The sequence below is a fragment of the Hylobates moloch genome, unplaced genomic scaffold (assembly GCF_009828535.3).
Source record: "Hylobates moloch isolate HMO894 unplaced genomic scaffold, HMol_V3 SCAFFOLD_1, whole genome shotgun sequence".
Lineage (NCBI taxonomy): Eukaryota > Metazoa > Chordata > Mammalia > Primates > Hylobatidae > Hylobates > Hylobates moloch.
In genome coordinates this window covers 53,225,634-53,243,279 of record NW_026652276.1, presented here as the reverse complement: position 1 = coordinate 53,243,279, position 17,646 = coordinate 53,225,634, and the positions used below count along the sequence as shown (strand labels likewise).

Below are 17,646 nucleotides of genomic sequence, written 5' to 3'. Positions count from 1 at the left end.
TAAAAATTCCTTTTAAATAAGACCTCGTAATGATGTATTGCCATTAGAGCAATATATTTCTCTTTCAGGTAATTTCAGTGGTTCCACTAGGAAAGGTTGTTGCTACTGTGACAACAAGCCTAGCATCTAATGGAGAAATCTTAACAAAAACACAGGGAATTCAGGAAGAGACAGTAGTACCTAATAACATAATACTATGCAAATTAAGAGCCCTTTTAGATATTTGCAAAATTCCATTCTGAGTGCTCCTGTTTACAACGAATTTAATGCAAACTAAAAGTGTGGGGAAATGTAATGGAAATTAATACAGAAAATTCTTGTTAACATTGTAACTCCTTCGCCTCTTCAAAACCTGAATGAAAAATGAGGAAAGGTAGCTTACATCTTCCCCAGGTTTACCAGGAGGGCCCTCTGGTCCACGTGAACCAATCGGACCCTAATAACAGAACAAAACAAAAGGAAAAAAAGAATATTTACCTTTACTTGCCAGTAATATAATTCAAAACATTATTGAGACAAAATGAAATGTCAAACTATTATTGAAACAAATGAAAATGATAAATATTGTTGAGACAGAGAAAATAGTTTTATTAATGGTTTGAATTTTATGTTGCATCCCCAGATCATGTGCTCAACAAGAAAAAAAGTATAATTGCACAAAAGCAAATCGCTCAGCACTGTCTAATGATCATAATCTTTGAATGTAAATATCTTTGAATTTTTAAATTTAAATAAATATATTTAAATAGTCTTTGAATTTAAATATTCTGCTACGAGAAACATACAGCTTAAGAACAGTTCATAGAACAGGACTCCCAAACTGGATTGTTATTTCTTCCTACATTAGGGAGGACCTGGGAAGATAAATAACTCAATATTTGACATCATTATAATGGTGGACCCAAATGTAACTGGGTCTACATGCTTACTTGACATTTACCATTGGTCCAGGATCACCAGGTTCACCAGGAGGTCCTGTAGGTCCTGCACCACCCTACAATTGAGAACAAAGCATATATACAAACCAAGGAAAAATAGAATATTAAACCCTGTACTCTCTCAATATACAGTGTAATCATTCAGACAGTTGGCTTTGCCATCTTCCAGCTGTGTGACTTTGGGCAAGTTACTTAATCTGTCTGTAACTGTTTCCTAATGTGTAAAATCAGAATAATATTGGTACTTACTTTATTAGGCTGTTATGGCTGCTGAAGTAATTAATGTATGTTAAGAACCTAGAATAGTGCTGGCACAGAGTGCGTGCGTGCTCCATCAATGGCAGTTCTCCTCATCAACATCATCATCATCACCATCATCAACCACCTTTTCTATTCACTGATAGCTTGAAGTAAAACTCCACACACATGATAATGACAATGTGGTAACCTTGACTGAACTAAAGGTTATTTTCATTCTTTCTTTTAAAATATTATTTCCTGATGCCTGTTAAATTGCTATAAAAAATAAAAATAGTTCTACATCACTATTTTACTGGTATCTGATAGGCATTTTAAAAGTATATTGTATTATATTCTTCCTAAAGATCCCATGGAACAAACATCTTGATTCTTATTTCTAATAATACCACATGGGGATTGCCTCTTATGATCTGATTTCATAGCTTCAGAGTTGGCATATAACCAATTGTGAACATTTTCATGACATAACATAATGAATTTCTTACTTCAGACGCAAAGGCATGTAATTTTGTTATCGAAGGTCAGTCACATAAAGAAATCAGATGATAAAAATTTATCCCAATAAACTTTGCAAAAACATGCTGCATATATTTCTAAATAAAAAACTATTTAATATATCCTATTTGAAGTGAGCATTACAATATAAAATTTTAAAACCAGCCAAAAGCAGTCATGTCACAGAGACCTTATGTAATATATGTGTGTGTGTATCTTTTTCCTACAGCATGTAACTTAATTATAAAGAGACTTACTTGCTGTCCTTGTAAACCCTGTGGTCCCCTTGGGCCAACAGGACCCTTAAAAACAAATGAGGAGAAACATTGCATAGTACTCATGACAATTAGGTCAAATATTTCAAAAATGTTGAATCATCTCTAGAATCTGGAAAAGTGAAGCTTTGACAAAGGGGGATGATGACATTCTCCATCTGTACTCATTTGGAAGGCAGCTAAATTCAAGGAGATTAAAGCTTGGACAACATTTGGGATGATTTTATACATAACTTCAGTGTTATAAAGAGAAATGAGCCATATGCCTGTACACACCCAATGTCTTTAGAACAAGAACACTTGCATGTTTAATGGATGGTTCTGTTAAGAACATCTGATTAAAGAAAAATCTTGGCAGACATAAGTTAGTTCTCAAACTGCCTATTTAATTCTTCAGATTCACAGCAGATAATTCTTATAATTTAAATAAGTTGAATTAAAAGTTTATGAAACATCAACAATAATAACTAGATTATATTAAATGTGAGTTGAAAACGATCTGGGGCACTGAGTTTCCCGGGTGATTTCTTTCTTTCACAACATAGATTGAAACTATCCACACAGGCTTTCCTCATTTAAACATGAAATCGTTCCACTGAGGCATAACAAAAGGAAGAAAACAAAAATGCGATTTTAGAACATTTATTATTATATGTCTATTACTATTTTTTAAATATCATACTTTAAAAGGTAAAATAAATTAAAATCAAATTTATTCTTTTTGTTTTTTTTTTAGACGGAGACTCGCTCTGTCGCCCAGGCTGGAGTGCAGTGGCGCGATCTCGGCTCACTGCAAGCTGTGCCTCCCGGGTTCACGCCTCAGCCTCCCGAGTAGTTGGGACTACAGACGCCCGCCACCATGCCCAGCTAATTTTTTTGTATTTATTTATTTTTTTAGTAAAGACGGGGTTTCATCGTGTTACCCATAATGGTCTCAATCTTCCAGAATGGTCTCAGTCTCCTGACCTTGTGATCCATCCACCGCGGCCTCCCAAAGTGCTGGGAGAACAGGCGTGAGCCACCGCACCCAGCCAAAATCAAATTTATTCTTATGGCAAGATTTTAATTTTTTATTTTGAATGGAACATATAGTAAGAAAAGCTCCATTAAAAAAAAAAAACCACACGTATGTAATTTAAACTCCAAATGGATAAAAACATGCAATTCAAAAAAAAAAATTCCCAAAAGAATCACTAAATGATGCCATATTACTAGTAACTTTAAAAATATACAAATAATATTTAAAATGCTCACAATGCTGGCCTTAAAGATGGATAGAAGGGGTGGTTATCTATGAGGTCTGATTTTGCACTTCTTATTGCCTGAAATTCTATTAACCTGGAATTATTTTGAACTATATTATGAGCAATAAAACATAGGAGAGTTGGTTTTAAAAGTGTTAATTTATTCAATAAAATTGCATTGCTCCAAATATCCAGGAAAAAAATGGGAGTCTGTCTGATGTTGAAGAAATTCAAAAGAGGGTAAGAATATTGAGAAGACTCAGCCAGGAAACCATAGAGCTGTTGGAATAAGGCAGCCAGAGGATATTAAGTAGAAAATAATAAAAATGAAAATAGCAAAACATCTCATTTCAAAATTTTACCAAACCACTGTTTCTAAGAGCACCATAAAATAGTTTTGTTTTTTATTTATAAAGGTATAGGTTTTATTATTGTGGTTGTGGTTATATGTCTTAAACTCCTTTATTTTCTTCCAATATTAAATAAAATGTACAGATAGACCTTTATTAATGTCAGCAAACACTTTGCATAATTATGATTGAAACACACTGGGCTTTTAACTGGCACACGTAGAGTAAATAAATAAATTGAATGAATGAATGAATGAATGAATGAATGAGTGCATTTAAGAAGATGCATGTTATTCTTTCACTAGTTAACTCAAGATTCTCTTTTTAAAATAATTTTTTTCACTGAAGTACTTCAATGACCAGTAAAATTTATGCTTACCACAGAGCCAGGCATTAGTCCTACTTGACTCCCAAGTCCAGATTTTTCATCCAGCCCAGCCATTTGAGCTGAAAACGGCTGTAAAACAATATGTTGACATTATTTCTACAGTAAAAGACATACATCAACATCCTTTTCATATGGATAAACGTACACTTTCTGGAATTCTTACAGAATGACTCTTCTGAGAATCATTCTAAGTGCTTGACTTTAAAGCCTGGAAAAAGACTTAAGTTGTTTTGATTGTTTGTGCTTTTGATTGACCATTCTTTCCCAGAGTATTTTATAGGTATGATGCTCCAGAGCAATTTCTGAAACAGGGCAAATGTCTGATACTTGATAAAAGCACGGACTGTTCTGATAAGCACTAGCCAGTCTAATTGATTGCAGGTTTAAGTCTCTTTAACTGATTTCTTCCCACGGTTAGAGACGCCAAACATCTAAACAAAGCCTAAAAGATGCCTTTAAAACATTTGTCCTAAAGATTCCAGATTCCATTTTGGACTATTTTTGGATGATATTCTTTCTTTTTCAATGCCCAGTAAACTTTAAATTATATTTATGTAAGTTGATAAAACTTTTATAGTCCTTTTAATGAATCCCTGAATGTTCCAAGTTTGGAAACGGTTTGACCTACTCTCTTTCACAATAAAAAAACCCTAGTAATCAAAGTGACCAAAATTGTTCATATACATTTTAGTAGTCAAATTAGTTTCCAAATTTTGGTGGAAAAGAATGTGTGTACTGTTTATAAATAAATTGGCAATTTCTTCTACAATCTGTTGAGAAAAATGTGTATGAACTTTTGTAAAGCAAAAATCATATTCAGGCTTCATATGTCTCTTTGTTAAGGTCTCAATCTACAGGCATGCCTCATTTTACTGTGCTTTACCAATATTATGTTTATTACAAATTCAAGTCTTGTGGCAACCCTGCACCAAGCAAGACAACTGGTGCTATGTTTGCAATAGCATGTGTTCACTCTGTGTCTCTGTGTCACATTTTGGTAGTTCTCATAATACTTTAATATCATTATTGTTCTTATTATATCTGTTATAAGGATCTGTGTTCAGTGATCTTTGATGTTACTAAAGTAATTGTTTTAGGTGCCTTGAATCATGCCCATACAAGACAATAAACTTGATCAATAAATATTGTGTGTGTTGTTCTACCAACCAGGTGTTCCCCATCTCTCTTCCTCTCCATGGGCCTCCTTATTCCCTGAGACACAACAACATTAAAATTAAGTCAATTAATAACTCAACAATGGCCTCTAAATGTTCAAGTGAAAGAAAGGGTCTCACATCTCTCACTTTACATTGTAAGCTAGAAATGGCCCAGTAAGGAAGGCATGTTGAAACCCAAGATAGGCCAAAGCTAGACCTCTTGCACCAGTCATCTAACTTATGAATGCACCGGAAAAGTTCTTAAAAAATTAGAAGTACTACTTCAGTAAACACACAAATAATAAGAAAGTAAAACAGCCTTAACGCTAATATGGCGGAAGGTTTAGTAGTCTGGATAGAAGATCAAACCAGCCACAACATTATTTTACCCAAAATCGAATCTAGAGCAAGGCCCTAACCCTCTTCAATTCTGTGAAGGCTGAAAGAAGCAAGGAAGTGGCAGAAGAAAAGCTGGAAGCTAGAAAATGTTGGTTTATGAGGTTTAAGGAAAGAAGCCATCTCCATACTATAAAAGTGCAAAGTGAAGCAGCAAATGCTGATGTAGACACTGCAGCAAGTTATCCAGAAGATCAAGTTAGCATCATTGATGAACGTGGCTACACTCGACAATAGATTTTCAATGTACACAAAACAGCCTTCTATTGGAAGAAGATGCCATCTAGGACTTTCATTTTTAGAGAGAAAAAGTCCATGCCTGGCTTCAAAGCTTCCAAGAACAGGCTTATTCTCTTGTTAGGGGTTAATGTAGCTGGAGACTTTAAGCTAAGACCAGTGTTTATTTCTTATTATGGAAATCCTAGCATCCTTAGGAATTATGATAAAACAACTCTCCCTGTACCCTATAAATGGAACAACAAGGCCTGGATAACGGCACATCTGTTTACAGCCTTTACAGCATTGTTTACTGAATATTTCAAGCCCACTATTGAGACCTATTGCTCAGAAACAAAGGATTCCTTTCAAAATATTACTGCTCAGTGACAATGCACTAGGTCACATAAGAGTTCTGATGGAGATATACAAGGATATTAATGTTGTTTTCATGCCTGCTAATACAAAAACCATTTTGCAGCCCATGGATCTAAATAAATTTCAACTTTTAAATCTTATTACTTAAGAATATAATGGTCAAAATAAATTGAGAATCTTCTGGAAAGGATTAATCATTCTAGGTGCCATTAAGAACATTCTTGATTGGTCAAAATATAAGCCTCAAGAGAAGTTTGGAAGAAGTTGATTCCAACCTTCACGAATGAATTTTAGTGGCTGAAGACTGTAATGGGGGAAGTAATTGCAGATATGATGGCAATAGCAACAGAACTAGAATTATAAGTAGAGCCTTATAATTAATTATAATTAAGATGTTGCTTAATTGTTGTAATCTCATAATAAAACTTTAACAGATGAGGACTTGCTTCTTATGAATGAGCAAAGAAAGTAGTTTCTCAAGATGCAATCTATTCCTAGTGAAGATACTGTGAATATTGTTGAAATGACAACAAAGGATTTTGATATGGCAAACTTCATTGTTGTCTTATTTTTTAAATTACCATAGCAATTCCAGGCTTCAGTAATACCACCCTTATTAGTCAGCAACTATCAGCATCAAAGCAAAACACCCCATCAGCAAAAAGACTATGGCTTGCTGAAAGGTCAGATGATTATTAGCAATTTTTAACAATAAGGTATTTTTAATAAAGGAATATACCTTGTTTTTTAGACATGACGCTATTACACACTTTATAACAGACTATATTGTGGAAAAACATAAGTTTATATGCACAGGGAAACAAAAAAAATTCACATAACTCACTTTACTGCAGTATTTCACTTTATTGAGGTAGTTTGGAACTGAACCCACAATATCTCCACGGTTTGCCTGTACTCATAAATCCCCTATGTCTGACACTAACAATTCAAAGAAGTCGGTATTGAAAGACATTTTGTTTGACTTTACTTCAAGTAAAAAAACTAAAATTGAAGAAATAATTAGGTGTCATTTTTAGTGTCAACTCAATGGCCTTCTCATATCTCTCATCATGGATGTGTCATCCTCTCTTGTGGAGGATACGGAGCAGATTTTGTTGGCATTCTGAGCCTAGAGAACAGGACAGATAAATCTCTCATTTCACGTAAAGGGGGGAAAAGCAGTGGTTCTTTAGAATCAGTAGAAAAAACAAAGCACATGGAGTCCAGAGCTGACATTGAGAAATACAAACAATTTGAAGCAGTACTTTAGAAAATACTTCTTCAAATTTTTCCAACAATTCCCTGTGGGTTTATCAGTTCTATTGTCCATAGCAGTGTTGACCTTACTTAACTGCTCTTACAGTCAAGTGTTAATATCTGAACTGACACAATTTAAAATCCTAACAATATATCAATAATTTAAAACATGATCTGTACGTGACATTAAACAATGCACACAACTCACCCTGCTCATGCCATCGGGTCCTGGGTGGGACGGATGTCCAGGAGGTCCTGGAGCACCAGGTTGACCAGGAACACCTGGTTCTCCATCAATTCCCTGAGGTCCACGAGGGCCCTGGAAAACAAGCCAGTTAAAATTAGAACCCACTGCCAAATATACACTTAGTAGAAAGCTAAAGGCACAGACTTCTTAATGGCAAGGGAGTGTTTATTATTTTAAAAATAAATGGCAATCTAGCCATTTAGAGTAATTTCATCAACCACGTCACTACTGATTTCAGCATAGGTCTGAACGTCTACCATTCGGATGGGGTCTGGGTAAGAATTTTATCTGGTACATTAAATACCCAGAAATCAGCATTCTTAGAATAATTATTTATTTTTTTTTTTTTTTTGAGACGGAGTCTCGCTCGGTCACTCAGGCTGGAGTGCAGTGGCGCAATCTCGGCTCACTGCAAGCTCCGCCTCCCGGGTTCACGCCATTCTCCTGCCTCAGCCTCTCCGAGTAGCTGGGACTACAGGCGCCCGCCACCACGCCCGGCTAATTTTTTGTATTTTTAGTAGAGACGGGGTTTCACCGTGGTCTCGATCTCCTGACCTCGGGATCCACCCGCCTCGGCCTCCCAAAGTGCTGGGATTACAAGCGTGAGCCACCGCGCCCGGCCTATTTTTAAAATTTTCAGTTCAACAGTATTCTAAAGTGAACTTCCTTATTTGATTGAGTTTTTGCCGTGCAAGGGTATTTGATCAACAATTATAAATTCGCTTTGTCAGTGAAATTACAGTGGATTGTCATTGGATTACAGTTAACTATGTATATGTCTGCTTAACTTCTCCCTTCCCCCCAAAATTCAAGAATCTCTTGATTGGAGTTTGTAGAGATTTTCTATCTAATTGTTTAATGCTTTGCATAGTTCCTGGTACATACTGGACACTCAATATATGCATATTATATTGTTACCTTTCAGTCCTCTTTAATACTTTAAGCCTGGCACACTTTATTTTCCTTCCCACCCCCAGAGGAAGACTAGACCATTGAGAAATTAGAGGCAAAGGCACTGTGACCCAGCCAAGTCTAAGTTCTCAGAGAAGTGAGCAATGATTTCTAGCTGCCAAATTCCACCCTTCTCCTAACCCACATTCTGAAGGCAGCTTGGGGAACAGCCACGTCCTCAGTTCTGGAAATGCTCCGTCCTCTAACCTCATCATTCCCACAAGGCTAGTTAAGTATTTTCTGGCTCCCTAACCCTAAAGAATCTTGACAGGCTTTAAAAAGAAAGGACCAAAAAGTCATAAGACAATATGCTTTTTATAATTATAAGCAGGGATCAAGGGAAATATGGTAAATGAAGTTTAATAGTTAAAAAAAGAACTCCCATGCTTAAACATGAGAATACCTATGGGACCACAGTAAACAATTCAAATAGGAGCTGATAGTGCAGAGGGAGCAAACACAGGACAAGCTCAGGTGGCGGAGGCGGCAGTTTGTATATGATGGTTTTGGGGAGGGTGGCATCATAGCTATTCAGAAATTTAATTATTTTAATATATTTAAACATTTATATAGACATATTTACTTCTTGCAGTAGTGGGACAAACAAGCAAATTTATCTATTAAATAGAAGTAGAATACTTAGCCTGAAAAACTTATATTAAAAAATGATATCTTAGAAAATTATTCTGTTTTTAAAAATCAAAACTTTTCTGACTCCTAAACTACTAACAATTTACTTCACACTTCATTATACATAACAGAGGCTGATTTCAATTGTTCTCTAGGACTCCTGGATCATATAAATGTGAGTAACATGAACTGGATATGTAGACGGCAGCATAGACAAAATAATAGTCTGGTTTATTCATATAGCCTTGTGTAGAAAACTCTGATTCTGTTCTTGCAATGTTAAATCGCTAATTAATAACCAGATATTATTATATACAAAAAGTGAACTAATGCATAATCTCTGCTCCCAATGAGAGTTCCAAAGAGACACACACAAAACTACATTTATTGTCAACAGGAGTGGAGATAAGTTTGTGAAATATCCATTAGTCCTCCAAAGAGATTGTGACTTTCTCCATTCTTCTGTAATTAACACTTCATATTTCAAAGTCTGATCCTAAGATTGTTTTCATTGACTTCATGATTCATTATATGCCTCCATGGAATCCCCTCTAAGTAGCTTATGAAATTTACTGTTGCACAAATTAAGATTAAAATTAATAAAAACTTTTATAAAAATTATCTAAAATTAAGTGAACACAAGAATGTTTACTGGTAAATATCAAAAGCAAATTAGAATTTGGGAGCTCATTAAAAGTATCTATTTTTATATCTCCAAGTGAGCTGAATTACATAATTCTTATATTAAGGTAAATGTTACATTTATTATCATTCCCTTCCATTTCCAAGATACTCAACTATCTCCGCAGTAATTTACAATAAAAAAGTACTTTGAGGTTGCCACTAGGTGGCGATGTTTAAACATCCACAAGTGGAAAAGACGAATGACCGGGAACTGTCAAGAACTTCATTTCTTTCATTTCTCTCTCTCTCTCTCTGACACAGACACACACACAGAGACACACACACACACACACACACACACACACACACACACACACACATAAATGTTATAGATATTAAGATCTAGTATATTTCCCATTTTACAGATCAAGAAACATACCAATAGTGGTTAAGTGTCGTGTGCAACTAGAACTTAGCACGTCATTGACGGTCCATCTCCTGACAGGCTGCTAGCTTGTTACTATGAAGTTATCTGAACAATACACTTAAAACTGAGGACGTGTGATGAGAGACAGTCATGAAAATCATTGGCTACTCCTGAAGGTTTTGTGGGAGTATCTCATACTGAACTACTGACATACTAGTTCTCAGTCCAGAGCTATTTTGCCTGGATTTGGCAATGTCAAGAAACATTTTTAACTTTCACAATTGTATGGGGGATGGCAGTTTCAACTGGCATCTAGTGGGTGGATACCAGGAATGCTGCAAAACTTCCTACAATGCATATGGAATTATTTGGCCTAAAATATCAATAGTGTTAACAGTGAGAAACCATGCTGCACATTGTGAGCCTTCTGTACTGTTTGATGGTAATATAATTGTGGGGGTGGGGGGAATGATATTTATGATATTGTGACAGCCATAATTTTAGTCCAGCTAAGCAGCTCCTAGAAGGCTTGAGACATGAGGCAAAACATTCTACCTATGGGCAGTCTGTTACATCATGCCCATCATTTCATATACATCATTTCATGCAAAGCTATACATCATTTCATATCTTGAAATCGGCGTAGGCGGGCATTAAAAGAGTTGTTAAACACTTACCATCATGCTATCTCTTTGCTAGGATTAAGAGAGGAACAGATTTCCTACTTGGATATCTGCCAGGGTTGTCTCACTTGATTCCTCCTAAAAATCTACCCCCGCCCTACTCTCGCTCTTTCACACACACACACACAAACACACACCCACAACGCACACACACTTATACCCAATTCACATTGATTGTCTCAGGCCTAACCAAGATAGGAAATTGACCACATCACAAAGTCAAATAGGGAAAATAAATGAGAAGGGTTGGGGCGTAGATTCTTTGGATCTTAACCAGGAACTCTGGAAGTCCGGTCCCACAACAACTTCTACCCAGACTTAGGACCCAATGTTATCAATTACTTATAGTGTACAAATACACCAATGCAAAATCTTGTTTTTCTGTCATGACCACCCATCCTCTACCCAACTGATATTATTTTCTACCTATTTCTGTCTTTCTAAATCTAGGACAGACATCTGGAGACCTACAGCAGTGTTTAAGCTACCAACACTAGTGAGAAAACTCAATACAACCACAGTGAAGAATGGGGCATAAAATAATCTGAACACAGCCTTGCTGCTCACCTATATGGATATGGCCAAACTCTTGGGGCACTGCTTTGCACCTACATGCCTGCAAATACCATCCATAGTGTAGCCCCATTTAAGAAAAAGTACTGACATCACACTATATATGAGGTGAAATGAGTAGAAGGATAATGTAGTAACAAGGATGAAACTAGTGGCAAGAGTTCCTAGGCATATGATCTAAAATATATTTTATCCTCATTTATATATTCAAAGTTGTCTGTTGTTTCCTTATCTTCTAATCTTCCCATTTAAATATGGATAAATATACATTTAAAAGGATAAAAATCTACTAAGAGTTTTAATAGATATCATCAGAGAAAAAATTAAACAGTACAAACAAAATTTTCTAATTGAAACATGGGATAATGGGAGCAATATACAAATGAATACAGTCATTTAATATATGAAAGACTTTAGATTTTAGAAGTGATATATATGAAAAAATGTTGTAGGGAGGCCGAGGCGGGCGGATCACATCCTGGCTAACACGGTGAAACTCGTCTCTACTAAAAAATACAAAAAATTAGCTGGGCATGGTGGCAGGCACCTGTAGTCCCAGCTACTCGGGAGGTTGAGGCAGGAGAATGGCATGAACCCGGGAGGCGGAGCTTGCAGTGAGCCGAGATCATGCCACTGCACTCCAGCCTGGGCAACAGAGCGAGACTCCATCAACAAAAAAAAAAAAAAAAAAAAAAAAAAAAGTTGTAACCCTAACACTTGAGAACAATATGTATTCTGTGCAGATAGGTAATAAAAGAAAACCTTTGGTATATATTACATAATATCCTCATGTTTCATTTCAAAGATATTGAGGTCACTATGTTATTGTAAAGGTATTTCACTTGTCTGGTAATAGGATTGCTGATTTTTAAAATTACTCCTTTGCTTCTCTGCAGTGGCTGCTGAGTGAAAAAGGCAGAATGCTACCTGGGAAATAAACTTGTTGTGCAACCACTTGAAAGAAAATTTTATCCTCTAACAACTTTTTCCCGTATCCAGCTTGGTTATTCCTGTGGCAATCACAGATCACATAACTTGGATGTTTTATCTCAACAGTGCATTCTTGGCATTGCTTACTCATGAGTGAAACTCATGATATGTTAATTATGCTTCCTTAAGTTCTACTTTATTTTGATTTGACCTCATAAGGGACAAGGAAATATCATTTGTGTTATCTAATAAGATAATATACAATTATTATTGTATTTTTGTAACATTTAATGGAGGTGAAAGAGGAATAGTGCTCCCAGCTTCTTGCTACATTCAGAGAACACAGTGTAAACTGACTGGCTATACATTCCCCACAAGGAGCCCTCCTGTCAACTTACAGGTCTTCCTTTCGGCCCTCGCTCTCCTCTTGGTCCCTGTGATCCTGGAGGTCCCTAAAACAGAAAATGATGATTATGCATGCAAAAATGTATACTTCCTTATTGAATTTTTAAAAGTTTACTTGATAAAAGAAAATTGGAAAACAGAAATACCACACTTAATTCAGTTCAGTTGAAGACTATAGAGAATAAAGCCATGGGCATATAAAAGTTCTGTACACTTAGAAGGGTTGTTTATGTTATCAGTGACATTTAAAGACCTATGAAGAACTAGTGCACATTATGGCATCATGGAGCATAGTGAGCGAAATAGATTAGCTTGACTAGTAATTGCAGATTATTAAGGATCATGTTTGCTCTCTTTTCCCAAGTAAAGCCTTTGCCACTAAACTCTGAGCACAAAAACTTACAATTCTGATTTTGAAAATTACATGAATGTGCAAAATACAAATTATGAATTATTCCAGGGACTGTATGAAATCAAATTGGTACATGATACCCCCAAATGTTCATCACTGTTCAAGTTGCTGATGAAAGCAATGGAAAGGAAAGCCTCTTAGCCTACCACAGTACTGCTTTATGTACACTCAAGCATCTTTTCTTTTTACTTTACTTAGAATATTGCATTACTTCCCTTGTATGTTTAAAACCCACTTAGAAATTTCCAATTCTTAATTACAGTTACTTTTCCCTTAAATAACAAATGACTATTATATTTCAAAAGTGGTGTTATTGTGCTGATATCTTAAAATGGTTTTTTCCCCCCTGGGAAACGGCTGTTGCCAGGGGGACTTTGTTTCTCTTTAAATGAGGATTTAAACTGAGGTATGAAGATTATATTGTATATTTACTCAACCCAACATATAGCATCGTTTAAAAGTGAGGGCTTCAGAAGAACCAGAGTGAGTCCATTAAAGCTGACTTAGTATTTTATATAAGTTGATTTGATGTGTTTAACATTTACATGAAGTGTGTGTATATGTTATGAATACTGCTGATAATCCAAACTTGAAAAAATTAGTCTTTTCTACTAAGCCATAAATACGCTCTCCTGCTGTATGATTTCTCAAATTCTACTGCAATATATAATTTAATTTTATTAAGCAGGTAAAACTAGCCCACCATTAATCATAGTCAAACAACACACAAGTATGCCCTAATTTCAGTGAACAAAGTCACAGTAAAATTAACAAATGTAACAATAGAGTGTTTTGCCTTTTAAATAACCAATAGCAAGACTAACAATGTTTCTTCAGTTTCAGAATAAAATGATCCCTTATCTACCATTCTTTGCTGCAAAGGAATGTCTAACTTGAAGATGGTTTAAGACAAAATATTTTAAGAGACCAAGTATCATTGTTTAATTCTTTTATCTTCTCACGGATATAATATCTGTAAAGATTTTCAGTATCTCAAGGAATACAAGAGTACCATGAATACTGGGAGAAACTACTTACTGCCGGTCCTGGACGACCACGTATGCCTGTTACCTAAACAATAAACAAGAAAATTTGTAAAGGTAAAGCTTTTGCAGATATTCAGAGAGGTCAATAGTAACAAATAAGAATAACAACAAAAACCACAGTAATTTTTTTAACAAATGGATGTTGTCAATTGATGCCCATTTCCTCCTCTCCTTAAGATTTAAGATATTATCTAGTTTTAACTCTAATATAGGGAGGCAGTGCTGGCATAATGATAAAGAGCACCAACACTGGAGCCAAGAGGCCTGGGTTCAAATCCCGACACCACCCCTTACCAGATGTGTGACTTTGGACTAATTACTTATCCTCTCTGTTCTTAAAAATCTTAAGTGGAAACTTAAATGTAAAATGGTAGTGATGATTATGTAATTACCTCCCTCATAGAGTTATGAAGACAAATAAATAAATATTTCTATTTGTAAAGCACTTAACACCTAAGACATAGTAAGCACACATAAATGCTTTTTAAAATTAAATAACACAATATGAATTATTTAATTTTTAAGTAATCTCTGTTAAAAAAATCACAAGCCAATTAAAGGCAAATAAAGAATGTAAACACTGCTAAATAAATCGACACGCATATTCTTTTTGTCTTGACAGACTGATGATAACATCTTTAAAACCTAGGAGAATGAGGCCAAGGTGGGTGGATCACTTGAGGTCAGGAGGTGAAGACCAGCTCGGCCAAACTGGTGAAACCCCGTTTTACTAAAAATACAAAATTTAGCCAGGCATGGTGGCTCTCGCCTGTAGTCCCAGCTGCTCGGGAGGCTGAGGCACAAGAATCGCTTGAACCTGGGAGGTGGAGGTTGCAGTGAGCTGAGATTATGCCACTGCACTCCAGCCTGGGTGACAGAGCGAGACTCTGTTTCAAAAAAATAAAAATAAAAAAATAATGAAACCTAAGAGAATGATAGTTGAAGAGCTTTAATCCTGTTTAGTAATATAGTTCTTGATCCATTTACAAGTTTAAAGAAGTCTTAGGAATTCTTATGCAACATGGAATTTTGATCAGGATCAGGGCATGACGTATTTCCAGAAGTGTGGAACAATAAACTACTATACTAACTAGTACTAATATTAACTATCAGTGTATATCTACATGTAATATATTTAACTTTTTCAAACAATGACTTTCTACCTTTAGTCATGGGACTATAAAAGTCAGGAACACAGAATATCAAATATTGTACTAAATAACTAATCTGTTCTGGTTTGCTTGTGTTATACTAAAAACTTGTTTTTAAAATAACTAATTTATTTTTGAAAGTATGTATATAAGCAATAATATACAATTATACTATGAGCTAAGTTTATTTAAGGTACAAGGAAACAATGATTATACATATACTTACAACAGGCACTAATCCTGGTTCTCCCTTTTGTCCCTATGATATTAAAAACAATTTAAAAGTTCAATTAGCACAATATAATGGCTTGCTGGGCAAAAACATGTGACCCTAGAATATGCCATGTAAACACGGGGAATTTCTATGTAAGAAATGCAAAAAACTGCAAAAAGAAAGTTAACAATTTTTAGGATAGTCAGATATTATTCATTAAAATATTACTGCTCACCTGAAAGACATAAAAAAATCCAATGTGTGAAATATGTAAAGCTATTTTGCTTCAGTTTTTACATAGATCAAATCCAGAGTTGACTAGAGCACAAAATACTTGCAACAAAAAGATGTAAAGACAAAGCACCAGAGGAAAAACCACTGAAAGACTGAAAACACAAAAAGAGCCAGAAATTGTAATACGTAAAAATTAATATAAATTAATATATACAAGTTTTCACACTTGTATCATATGACACATAGTTTTCAGGATCTAATCAGATGCCATTCCTGAACTACTAGCACCCTTTTTTAGTACTCATGGAAGGGCATTAAAAATGAGTGCATGTGCTCATCTTTAATAAAAAGAAAGAAAAAATAATAATTCCACTCAGATAATTCTCAATACCTGAAGAAAATCTAGGAAAAAAAATCAATTGACTAAGAAAATCAAAAACAACATTAAGAAACTATCATGTAAGTAAATAGGGTCAGGTCAGTATAGTTGCTTTTATAATAGATATAGCAAATGTAATAGATGTAGATAGAATTTATTTTGATTCTTAGAACTTTTCTCAGAAATTGAATCCTCATTGCATGATATCAGGTACATAGATTAAATAATATTGGACGAATTGTAGCTTTATATATTTCTACTTAATCATTTACTAATTTGTATTCTTCATTTCAAAATTTGTCTTCCAACAGATTTTGGTCTCCTCAAAGTCATGGTTGTGTCTTAGTCTACTTTACATGCTCAGCATAGCACATGAAAGCATGCAATGAATTTTTAAAATGTATTACTTTCCATTAATATATTAAGAAATAATGCTTTTTACTGGGCAATTGTGTAGGATGAATATGAATTTAACAACTATCTCTAAAATGTAGAAAAAAAGAAGAATGAGTTATAGTTTATTTCTCCTTTCATATATATTATCCTTTAATCTGATTATAAAAATAATATGTGTTCATAGTAGGAAATTTTGAAAATAGAAGAAATATAAAAAAAAAAACCCTAAATATCCTAGTCAACACCCCAGAGATAACCACTGTTAATGTTCTGGCATTCTTAGTTTTCCACCATCTACATGCACTTTGAGTATCTAATCGATGCCTCATTATCTTACTCTTAAATTTCGTTTTCATTTTTAAGTTTAAGAATGACATTAAGATGAATATCTTTGTTTATAAATGTGTGCATGGTATCTCTGATTAATACCTTATGATATGTTTTTAGAAGTTAAATTTGTGGACTAAAGACATTTTAAGTTTTTTAACCCATATCACCAAATTGTACTACTAAAGATACAATCTACTCATATCCTTCCAATACTATCCTGACAAAACTTCATGAAGTGAAACGATGGACTTAAGGGCAGAACTAATAATAACTCAGTCACACTTGTCAATCCTAATGTTGAAGCAGCAAATACTCTGGAATTCAGGAATAAACTGAGAATCCAAAAGAATGAAAAGGCTCTCCAGAAGCAGGAGGCAGTTCTATAGGGTAAGATCAAGATAGAAACACTAGGGACTAACAGCCAACCTACACAAAGCCTAGGACAAGAAAGAATCAACATATATGGGCTTCAAAGTAAAACAGGCTTATTTCTGCATGTTCACATCCACTAACTTCTACAGTCTATTTTAAAAAATAGAAAAATAATAAAATTTAACCATGTAACAGCTATAATAAAAGATATTTTTCAAAATGCTGAAATAATTTGAATTGTTTAGAAAGGGTACATGAATTTGTGTCCAATAAACAAAGGACTTTAT

At 34.8% G+C, this 17,646-nt stretch overlaps 1 protein-coding gene across 1 annotated transcript in view; it reads right to left on the bottom strand.

Annotated features, from left to right (window-relative positions):
• The window catches only part of COL5A2 (collagen type V alpha 2 chain), a 150,247-nt gene that overhangs the window by 52,829 nt on the left and 79,772 nt on the right, over positions 1-17,646 (bottom strand). Inside the window, exons 4-11 of the mRNA XM_032755185.2 lie at positions 15,661-15,693; positions 14,276-14,308; positions 12,819-12,872; positions 7,564-7,674; positions 3,943-4,020; positions 1,952-1,996; positions 941-994; positions 383-436 (exon numbers count right to left, since the gene is read on the bottom strand). Of these exons, the coding sequence (XP_032611076.1) occupies positions 383-436; positions 941-994; positions 1,952-1,996; positions 3,943-4,020; positions 7,564-7,674; positions 12,819-12,872; positions 14,276-14,308; positions 15,661-15,693 (462 nt within the window). The remainder of the gene's footprint in view (positions 1-382; positions 437-940; positions 995-1,951; positions 1,997-3,942; positions 4,021-7,563; positions 7,675-12,818; positions 12,873-14,275; positions 14,309-15,660; positions 15,694-17,646) is intronic.